We start from the raw sequence: 12,016 nt of genomic DNA, 5'->3' as shown, positions 1-12,016 counted from the left end.
TTTGCAAGATGGAGCCCTCTGGCTCACACAGAACATGTGTGACTGGGTGACTGGATGACACAGACGGAGCAGGTTAGAGTTCTGTGGCCGCTAAAATGTTGGGTGATTATGGGCAGGTCTGGTCTCTGATTGAATTTCTGAATGGCAGCTTTGGTAGAGAAGGATTTATGGTATTCATAAAAGAACAAGTAATCGTATGATAGAACGAAGTCTGAGATAATAGCCAGCTGGGTGTCAAGCTCCTCCCTGTGTTGTGGATAAACTTCACATATGGTGTCTCTAAAAACACCAAAGGTCAAAGTTTGTAACAGTCTGGGATCGCTGTCTTTGAGAACAACAGAGAAATAACCACAATCCACACATATGTTTATATATTCATACACGTTTGTGTATAAATATTGTAATTCTTTTTTAATCTTATTTAAATGAGAGAATAGAATATCTGCTAAGGGGAATCAGGCATGGCTGCTGCAGGAGGAAGGAAACTGGGACTGCACTTCCTAGAATCCTTTGGGGAGTGACGTCAGCAGGAAGCGGGTCGGCTTGAATTGTGTCGAGGATCGCCGAAGATGGGCCCGGGTTGTCGAAGTTACAGGCAAATGAAATCACGTTTTTCCCCCATAAACAATAAATCCTGGCATTAATAACACTGAGTACTGATTTCCTTTCGAGAGGAGAGGACAGGATGGATGCTTCAGCACAGGAGCCAGACTCGGACTACTTCTGTCTTTTGGAGGGAATACTGTCCGCGGGTCTGGAAGACCTCGTTGCTCCAGTTTTACCTTTACCTTTGGGTGGAGCGATGTTTAGATTTTTTTTGTTTCGAATTTAATTATGGGGCATCGGCAGTGTTTTCTTGGATGAGAAGGCAATCTAAGAGCTCCTCGTGATTAAGGCCTGATGGACCTGAAAAGTTGCGGACGTATAACTCTTCTTGGATGCGGTGCATAGGCCACCCGCGGAAGAGACGGCGTGGACGTCTGATTCATTCTCTGACACAGCGATCGACAGAGGCAGAAGGTAAGATGACAATTGCATGAGCCACGGTAGTTGCAGGGGAGCAGTGTTACTGAAAGGCTAAAGGAGCTAAGAGAGTGTTTGTGAAGTTTAAATAGACCGCCAAATTGATTGGGTGTTGTGTATGGCAATGCTGGGCTGTCAGGGCCAGCGAGACCCCCTCTGCTGGCCTAGTCAAAATGACGGAATTATATTTTTATATATGTTTTTTTTCCATTAATACTATATGTATTAACTTGTTCTCAATAGTCTATTCTCTTCATCTCATAGCTTTCCTCTTGGTTGCACTGCTTCCAATACAATCAGTTTTTGTTAGAGCTTTTTATCCAATCAGATTTCAGCCCCGTGTTACCAAGTTAAAGGAAATCTACTTTGGGACCCTCAGAATCAACAGTGCAGGCCCCTGTAGTATAAAATAAATGGCTGTTGCCTCGTAGATCCTTTAACCAATCAGATTTCGAGTTGGCGAGATCAGGGGCCATCCAGGTGGCCTACTGACGTCATTTGATTGGATGGTTAGAGAGTGTACGGGTCAGAGCTAGCAAACTGCATCAATAGCCACTAGCGCAAGCTAGAATACATTAGTGTGGGTTTAATAGCTGTTCTTATAAACCACAATGGCTGAAGGACGAGGAAGAGTTCAACGACTGTTGTAGAGGTTATTTGTGCGTCTCAGTTCCAACATGAGTCCTTTTCTGTCGCTATGGAGGCTAATGCTGAAAATTGAGTCTGCCCAGTTGTATTTCTCGCATAAGTTTTAATTTGCTTTAGTTTGCTGAGAATGTCTGCTTAACAGAAGTGTGTGGACAAGTAATCAGCAGTTTCTGTGAGTAAAATGCATTCTACCTATATTCTATTGTTTACCTCTTTGTGTGTGGGGCAGCTGTGGCTGCAGTGTTTGGAGACCCATTGAATTGTGTGAATTGGGTTTTTATAGCATTGCTTTAGTAATGGCATTTATTGTGGCTACATGACATGCCTGTCTGTGATGCAAAGTTCTGTTATACTGTGCTTCTATTTATTGTTGATGGTTTCTATAGCTGTGACATTATAATGATGGTATTAAGAGGTGGGTTAATTCAGGTTAGACACCAGTGAAGGCCTAGGTGTGAAATGCACAGCCCGCCACTGGCGTATAGTATGGTTGCCTGCCTGAACAAACTTGCAAGCACTGCTCTACATGGCACCTTTAATACCAATATTTCTATTTCTATGTCTTTTTTTATTTTTTAAAATTTGTATCTACTATTGAAAAATAGGATTTTGTATTTTGAATTAAATGAGCTTATAGAGTCTATAATAATAACTAAAATTCAATCCAACATCTCAAAAACTGTCTTAAGTATCTCTTGCAGTTATTTTGTAGGACCAGTTGTAACTTTTTCTTTAACAGTGGATATCTTTTGCAACAAAACTTTCTGAGCAAACAAACAAACAGACTGACAAGCAAATAAATAAATAAAATATTCTCTGCTGTCAGCCAGCAGGCAGCTTTCGCTCTATGAGAATAGTGCTGCTGCTCAAAGGAAGAGGCCTTTTTGGAAACTGCATTTCTCCATATGGAACCACACTTGTAGTTTCTTTTCTTTCGTTACACTGACAGTTGAGCCAGCAGACTAACTGTTACAAACACAGACATAAATTAGACTTGTGAAGAGTCTGAGGACCTGCAACCTCCAACATAGATTCTTTGCTGTAAATAATTGTATATATTCAAAACATCCCTGAATTTTATGATTTAAATAGAAGCTATACTTTCTCTCTAACCCTTGATTTGAAAACAGCCAGAGGAAGAAAAATGAACCAGGCTTTATGTCGCCATTTTTAGAATAAGGATTATTAATATTCAAAGGGTGTGGAAAATAATGTGTAGCTGGGGATTGTATATATAGCAATGCTCATCATATATGCACTGCACTAGTATTACTGTTGACTGACAGGAAAGTTTAGCTTTCTGTCCCCGAGCACCACCAAGTTGTGCTTTGAGTCCTACTGCTGGGCATTTCAAAGAGTGTCATTGATGAGCTGAATATGGATATTGGATTGCTAATAAGCTGAGTGCTCCAGTCATGTTGCTGAGCCTCTTCTTTCCTAGATACTGAATACCCCCTGTCTTATGTTATATAACTTTCTGTTGGTGCCACCAGTGCTGACAGTGGCAGAACACAAGGACTGCTCATGTCTAAAAATGTCCTCCTAATACCCCCTCCTGAGTCTTAGAAGTGAAAGGAGGAAGGACAAGGCATTGCTGTAACACGGAACAGTAGGGAACATAACTAGCGAAAAAAATCCTCAGGTCTTTTCTTTGTGCACTCAGTTCTGACCCCTGAAAAAAGCCTCACGCTGCACCTCAACATAATACCAAAAAATCATTATCCTAAAATGTTCCACTGCTGCCATATGTCAGTTTAAATATCAGCACTTTAATTTAGTTTTTTATGTACTGGAAAATGTATTCATGCGTGTGTTCTGTACCAATGTGTATGTTGTAATTGAAACTGTTAACTTATTCTGTCTCTAATTCTGGTGTAGGGAAAAAGAGAAGTTAAATATCCCCAAGCCTATACTCCCACTGTAAGCAGGCCATGTAGAGGAATTATGGTGTTCATTTTCCCCCCATGGCTAAGAATGTCAATGTTGGCAGTGTTTTGCACCTGCTCTTGAGGCAGAACAATGGTCTCCATCCAGTTGTTCATCAACCTTTTGTGCCATAATCTGCGTTTAAGTGCAAAAGACTTGGATTTAACCTTAAAACTTTTTTTGCTAATAGCTAAATACAGCCCAAAGCCAGGAGCAAGTGTCATAAAACACCAATTTTATTGCACTAACATGTCATAAAGGTAGTTGTCTTTCACACACACACACACACACACACACACACACACACACACACTGGCCCTAAAACTTCTTTTCCTCCAACTGTCACTACAAATAGTCTCAAGTGTGCCACTTCACATTCTGCAGAGCCAGTTCAGAGAGAGAAACCTTGAACAAAACTATTAAATCACAGAAAGTGGTACAGTTGTAAAGCTGGATAGATATGATGTTGTTACTGTATTTGGGGTAAGAGTGTAGTTATTTGACAGTTTTAGTCACATCCGTAAGCTTGAAAGAGCAACTGACCTTTCGTCCCTCTTAATGAAAGGAACATATGTAGTTTTTAATAATAACTGGGACAAATTTACCATTTAAATTTTTTCATTTTTAAACAGTGGCCTCTCGCTTTCAGACAGAGATAGACAAAAACAGGCATCTCATTTTTAACCAGAGGCTGCCTATTTTGCCACCTGTAAAAATGTCAGTCATCAGTTGTTGCTGGAAAGCTATTTATACTATTAGTTAGTCACATTAGCTGATTGAAAACACTGTCTTCAGCTGACTTTATGCTGTTTCCAGCTGAGTTGTTTTGAAACAAGGACAATGTCAGAGAGCCTTAAATATAAACTTGAAATATTTAATATTAATATAAAGTTGATGACATGATATTGTGCCAAGAGATGAAAATGAATCATGAAAATAAACACCATTGTATTGCAGTGTAGCTGTAGTTTTCCTAGTATGATAAGGACACATGTAAGATCAGACACTTGAATTCTAACAAAAACTAACCCTGTTTAGCTGATTTGCTTATTACTTATTAGCTACGTACTTGGACAAGCAAGACAGAGGTCAGAAGATTTATTGTATGTATTTTTAAGCAAGGACTGGCTTTACACATTAGGGAATGGAAAATGATACAGTGGATGTGCTATTGAGAACATTTTTTAAAACCCATCCAAATATGAAATATTCCTTGGCCTTGAAAGTAACACTTTACTGCTACAGTTTGTACTAAGTGAGTTAGCTGGACATGCTAATGTTCACTATGTCAGAGCAGATAACACAGTATTAATCCATTACTTAGACTTTTGCTCTCGTGTTTTTGGTCTTCTGAAGGTCATTAAAAAGACATCCTCCAGTTATTACTCTTATAATAGCCCAATGCTCACACTGTTATGATTGGACAACCCCTGTTAAGGGGACAAGTTAAGTAAATGGTCAGTTTTTCAAGAATTCACTCATGTTGTTGATTTATTTTGTGGCTGAAATTGACAGTCATATAGTTGCTTCTTGTGTTTCCTCCAGCAGATTTATTCTGACCATGAGCTGTTGTTTTTTCTTCCCAAAATGTATTATTTGCTGAATAAATAATATCTATTCCTCTCCAGTTATTTTTCACAGTTTAATAACCCAGTTCAAATACCTCTCGCCTCCAAAAGTTGCTTTCCAAGGCAAGAGTCTCTCTCAAAAAAGGCATTTGCTACTCTTTTAATTGACAGTGTCATTTAATTAGAGGCACTTACAGTAGACTCTAACACAATTAGTTGTTTTATTACAACCTTGGGAGGAAAATTAATCTCTCAAATGAAATTGGTCTCAGTGCTCAATATGTCACCCAGTGGGATGCGACTTCATTTCTAATCATTGACCCTCCATGAATTAAAGCTCATTTCCTGAACGTGTCGCTTCACGGAGGCTCCCGCAGCAGGATGCAGGCTTTCAACCGTACCAGCTCAGAAAACCTTCCCCTCTACCCATTTGATTCAGGGATTAGATCTGATTACAGATTTGAGCTGGACAACCTCTGTGACAGCCGTGCAATCTCCTTTTTTCCCCCAAGTCTTCTTGTTAAATTTACATAAAGCTGATGGGATTTTGGCTTGAGATTCTTCTGATTCTCCCACATTTCATGAGCACAAGAGGGACGGGTCACAGCACATCGATAAAAACAACCTTAGTCATAGAACCAGGAAGTTATTTGTTGACTGATATATTGTTACCAGCAACTGTTGCTTCAGTGAGTTGGTCAAAGGTTGGCATTGATAGCTTTCAAAAATCCTTTAAAATGACATTCAGCTATTGTCATTGGCTTGTATCTACAAACAATACAATGTTTTACTCTACACATCTTGTCTCAAATGTCAGGTTACTACTAAATAAAATTACTACTGTTCAACAACAAGACAAAGACATGTTTTTCTTTTTCCCTTTGGTGGAAGTGTATTGTGTAAGTGTGTATGTAAACATAGTTTTGACAGCAGCTCTCAGATGAAGAGAACCATGTGCCACACAAGCAAAGAAATAATACAACCAAACTCCTTACGCACTCATAGTCCACATCTAGGACAGGTCGGCAGCAATAGAAAACAAGTAATACATCTTTTTCTTTTGCGTAGTCATGAAAATATCTGTTTTATACAAAAATTAAATACAGTTACAGTATGTTACAACTTTTTTTTCCCGTACAGGTGAGCTCAAGCATGACTACAAAGCCTCTGAGAAAGGAAAAAAAAAGGACTAGATTTGTACTTGTCAAGGGGCTTGATAATAATACATGTGCAGCTTTTGGCAAAACAACAGACACCCTTCAGCAAAGAAAAATCACCAGAGTCACCAAAGCACAGGAAGGAGAAAGTGAGGTGGAAAAGGGAGGAGTGAGGGAAAAGGGAGAGAGGAGAGAGGACGAAGGTAATGAGTAAGGAAGGAGGCAGTGAGGCAAGATGTTTCAAGATGTCCCCGTCCACATTATTATTTTTTAATAACTTCAGATGATACTTAGAAATCATGTGTCTAGTTTTGTACAGTTTGCTCTCAGAGTGTGGGTAGCTCTATCTGAGTCTCCAGTCTGCCTTTAATGAAGTATCAGCCAATGACATACTCACAAAGCCAGGACTCCAACCGTTTCCTCTGTGCCATTATAAGACAGCAGTGACTTCACCAAGCCTTTCATAAATCCTTCTACCATTCAGTATAGCAGATCAGCGCACAACCTGTTAGTCACCCATTACTGTGGCCTTGGATATACAAAAGTGTTGCTTATATTTGTATGCTGAGCACATTGTCCACACGTTCTTTGTCCTTCATTTCCTTAAGGTTGAGAGTTCAGTCTCATCATATGTGGTCTTAGGGTTTGGTTGAGGATGGGAGGCTGTTCAGGTCTCTCAGCAAAGGGAAACAATCAATAGCTGGAGCACTACGAGGGCAAGAGCAAGCTGGCAGCCGATCGGGGGATGATGGACGGAGGCCCGTCCAGACAATTGGTCATCACACTCCCCGGGGCCCTGGCAGCGAGCTCTCTCGCACAGGACGCCCGTGAAGCCAGGGGAACAATGGCACCGCTGATGGTGATGGCACGTGCCACCGTTCTGACAGCGCAGCATCGCGTTGTCACACACCCGAGCTGCAGAGACAAAGCAAAAAGGGCAGGGGAGACAGGAGGGGGTGATTAATAGATCACTCAGCGATAGGGCGGCAGAGAACATCAACAGGCAGGTTCACAGGGCACAAGCTGCCTCTTCTTGTCCTGTCTGCATCGCTCTGTGTCCTTAGAGCACAGCTGACACATTAGGGAGGGTGAATCCAAGGACTTCTGTAAAGGAGTGCAAGAGGAAGACGAGACAAATAACCAGGGCAGATACTGTATGAATACTAGAATGCAGCCCACAGCCTGTGAAGACCCTTTCCATGAATGATTGACAAAATAACAAAAGAACACAGACAAGCATTTTATGGATTTATGGTTATTTTTAGGAGCACCAAAGGGACTTCAGGGCAAATAATCCTGGCGAAACAAAAGAGCAAACAAACCATGGCAATGATGAGGTGAAATTAATGATTAGCAAATCAAAGGATGCAGGAGTATTGTGAAACAGTCCCTCTGTGCAGGACAGTAGAATTAAATTTTGTTTGCCTCTGGCACAATGACACTCAAAGAACAGAGAGAGGAGAAGACGTGGGATGGATACCTGGCTCCACCACACCACCACCACAACCTTTGATATGCAAATAAGCATTTCCAGGTAATTCACCAATTGCTGTTATTTTCGTCTGTGCTGTTTACATTGCAACAAACAATATGACACTGTTAGAAGAAATGGATGTAATATCCAGAACTGAATTGTTCTAGTGTCCATGGAACTTTTCTTTGGTTTGATATAGACTGATCGGGACTACGTAAGCTAATATTCACATTTCCAGACAAAAACGCACGACTCAATTATCCCAAGAAGCCTCTCTGCTGGCAGAGGTGAAATCCTGGAAGAGGTAATATTTGCCAAGAGATTTCAGTGTAATTGGATATCTCTCCCTGCATAAATACTAATCACATTTTTGGTTTTCAGTAATGTGGCTCATGCATCAGAATAAACTCAACAAATAATCATTGCTGCTGCCAAAAATGATTAAAAAGCCATTGGCATTGCATTTAACTTCATAACCAGTTTGGCTCTTCACACAGACACCAGTGCTGTTATGTACTTTAAATGGAAATACCACCTGTGGATACAGGGTTTTATCATCAATTTGGGATTTTCAACAATTTATGTTAATTAATGTCTAAGTGTTGTACTGTAAGTTACTCTTTTGGTGGATCCTTTTTCCAGGCCTCATCTGCCACTGCTTCTAACCACTCTGAGTGATTTGGTGTGATGACTTTGTTGTGTTCAGCTATTTTTATGTGTTTATGGAAAGATCGATAATGATAGAATTATACAAGAAAATATCACAGTCACTCAAACTCCTTACTTAAAATGCAGCAGGTTTTGTGGCTGTGTTGCATGATAGATTTCTCTCTGTATGATTGTTGAACACTGGTGCAAAATAATGAGTCTGGCAAGACGCCACTGCTCTTTGATTCAGAGACTGACATAGAAACCTGACATTTTCCATTGATGTTTTAGATGGATTAAAAATTTTCTGCCACGAAACTTCTTTGAATCGATGCTGGGAATAAGATATTGTGATGATTATATTTAGCTGAAACACACACACAAACACACACACATATATATATATATATATATATATATATATATATACACACACACACAATAGATCCTGCAATGCAAATCATATCATGAATAAGCTCTTTGTTTACATTCATTTTCATTTAAAGGGCAAATCAATACCGAACCAGAAACAGAATTATGGTGCAGATGTATTTGAGCGTGAGGAACAGATTTTTGATAATTTTTATAATGAGAGGCAGTGGTGCAGCTGTGAGAAGGGTTGGATTAGAATGACTATCTTATTATTGGCTGTGTAAGAGACTGGTCAATGCTGAAAAAGTCAATCTGTCATTCTCTTAGAATGCAGTGTCCTCCATGCCGTGATCTGTACATTCACTGTACAGTACAGATATTTTGCAGGTTTGCAGAAAAGCACATTTAGCATACATGTTTTGCAGTTGTCTGGTGACGTACAGTAACAAGTGAAATTAAAGTGCAACTCTGCAGTTGCCGTCAGCTCTATAGAGTGTTGTTTCAGTTGGTTTTGTGGCTGGCAACTTTACTGCTCTTATGGTGTTGTTTTCGGTGGCAGCAGCCAGCAGCAAAGAAGCTTTGAACGCCCACTGTACACTACCTGCTACCTGCAACAGTAGATCAACAAATAGTGGAGCATTTTAGCAGCTTAGGAGATATTCAGGACTAAAAACAAACTAAAAGGAGAGTGAATATTGGATGTTGTTAGATGGCCAGAAACACAACTCCAAATACTGTAAATGCTAATGTTATACTAACTACTGAATGTGTAAATAAACAACTGTCCCCTGTGTCAACTTAAAAGGTGATAATATGTGAGTTTTATGTTCACAGCTGGTTTCCCAAGCGGCTAAAAAAATCTGTTATTGTAGTTTTAATTATACTCTAATTGTAATGTTTGTCATCAAGCGAACCCTGACCTGACTAAAAGCTGTCCCAATACACTGCATGCAATACAGGCTTAAAGCCCAGCCCAAATATCGGCCGCTCTCACTCCCCAGTCTTTTGAGATTAGACCAAGACCTCTCAGTCCTCTCATGCCCCACAAAATGACCACTTTAGTGCAAAATTGTCTGTACTTGAACTCTGCATGCATGAAAATAGACTCCTGAATCACTGCTGCCCTGTCCTCAGTGGGTTCAAACATTAATGGCCTCCTGGCCAAATCAGGTTTGCTCATTTTACAGCTAATGGAAAACACCTGTGCTGTGTGTTTTGGTAAAAATTTCCATGGGATCAACTGAGTCTCAGTTGTCTAGCCTACGCATTAAATTTGTTGCCTGTGGCCAAAGGATAATCTGTATGTCCTCCAGCAGACCCTCAGGACCACTGTCTTTCTAAAAGCATCTGTAGCCCAATTAGTTTGCTTATGCAGAGGCTTAAGCCTGGGGTGTCTTAGTGGAGCCACGGGGCCTGCTGTCATGACAAAATACAGTGTAAAATAACGCAATTATTCTGTGTCAGTCAGACAAAATCTCTCATAGTCACTGGGCATGCTTGAAATAACAAAAGTTTGTCAGTATCTTTAATTGTCACCTATTGTGGACAAAGCTGACATGTCAATAAAACTTTTGGACTACATAAACTAAATAGAGTTCTCAAATCAAATCAACAAAATCAACAAAATTAAAGCAACAGAGCCTCAAATATACTTACATTTGGTCTCATACTATAGATCAAGCCCTCAAAACACTGAATCTTCCATTTCCCATAATGTAACACAAAATGTGTTTTGTTAAGCTTTCTTCTGGAAAATATGCATGTTCTTCAAACTCAATGCCTCCAGGTTTTCTAACAAGGCTTTCTGCAAAAACTATGTAGTCTCCAAGCACAAGCTGAAATGACCTTGATGACATCATTAGGGGTTACTTTTTCAGATTTTGCAAAGCTCCAAAGAGCCACAGAGAATATTATATGACAATTTCACAGACTGAATAGTACACTAACTAAACTTGATGTGTAAAATTGGTGAAGTGTTCTTTTAATAATACATAATAAAATACAGTATCATGCATATCATTTTGAATTACTTTCCACATAAAACTTTATCTTATAATGGGATTTCGACAAAATTGCCCTGTGTGACATCACTCATTCTCAGACTTGTGCTGGTAGCAAGTGAGAACACAGCAATTCAAGTCCTGGCTAAGCACCAGCTTACTTTCTCTGAGACATATGTGCACCTCACACCTTTGTCAGATGTGTGACATTTTAGCAGTATAACTGTTTTGACAGACCCATCCCTGTGCCTTGGTGTTGCACGAAGGAACATGGAGAGAATTCACCACAGCAACAGCATCACAGTGACAGACAGTAAAGACAAAGACCTGAATTAAATTTCAGATTGCAGCTTGTATGATGCAACTGAAAGGTGTTTTTTTTTAAGCCTTTGTTTCCTAAACCTATGTATTTTAAATGTGGTTTTGTCTTGACATACTGCACAACAATTTCTAACATACTGTTGATTTGATTATTGTGTCAATTAGTGCACATTTTATCTACTACAATTCTGACATATTGGGCATACTGTTCCTTCTATTGTGACTTTTGTAGAGGATCTAGCAGTCTGTTTATGTCCTAAACATACTCAGGCAGTTCTCTAACCCTCTCATCATAGATGAGAGAATGTCCTCAAATACTCTGACGTCTCTTGATGTCCTCCGATACTGAAGTCTCTGAGATACAGAAAATTACAGCATGATAACAAGTCACAAATCAATGTCCTGGACCATAGCACTTGTCACTCCTTTCTGAGAAAGATCTAGATTTTATGAGGTAGAAAAAAGAGTCTATTGACTAGCCAACCTTTTTAAATACATGATATTACAGAAATCACAGAGTTTTGTTGCAGTCATGTGAAACCTACAATTACATTCAGGAAAAAATGTTTACAGTGATTTATTTAATACTGTTAAAAGGCTTTTATAGCTATAGATTCACCAGTGCAATTAAATATAACTGGAGACAGTTGTCAGATACAGGATCTGCTAATTATATGCTCTGAGACAGAATAGTGTTGCTTCAATTACACTGGATCAATATCTTTTGCCATGATGTCAGGGTAAGCTGAAACCGTGCCTCCTGTTATCATATTAACATGAAGGCTTCATCATTAGTCATGACTCAAAGCTCTGAAGTTCAGTATAAATTGCCAGCTGCATAGTAGCACTTGACAGTGGTGGGGGATACTACTGCATCTA

The 12,016-nt window shown here is 39.6% G+C and overlaps 1 protein-coding gene across 1 annotated transcript in view; it reads right to left on the bottom strand.

Annotated features, from left to right (window-relative positions):
* Positions 1-4,457: 4,457 nt before the first annotated feature.
* LOC108884215 (netrin-G1) overlaps positions 4,458-12,016 on the bottom strand; it is a 56,819-nt gene continuing 49,260 nt past the window's right edge. The window contains exon 7 of the mRNA XM_018677969.2: positions 4,458-7,237. Coding sequence (XP_018533485.1) covers positions 6,999-7,237 — 239 coding nt within the window. The 3' untranslated portion in view covers positions 4,458-6,998. The remainder of the gene's footprint in view (positions 7,238-12,016) is intronic.

Source organism: Lates calcarifer, linkage group LG4 (genome assembly GCF_001640805.2).
Source record: "Lates calcarifer isolate ASB-BC8 linkage group LG4, TLL_Latcal_v3, whole genome shotgun sequence".
NCBI lineage: Eukaryota > Metazoa > Chordata > Actinopteri > Centropomidae > Lates > Lates calcarifer.
This window is presented reverse-complemented; position numbering and strand designations above follow the sequence as displayed.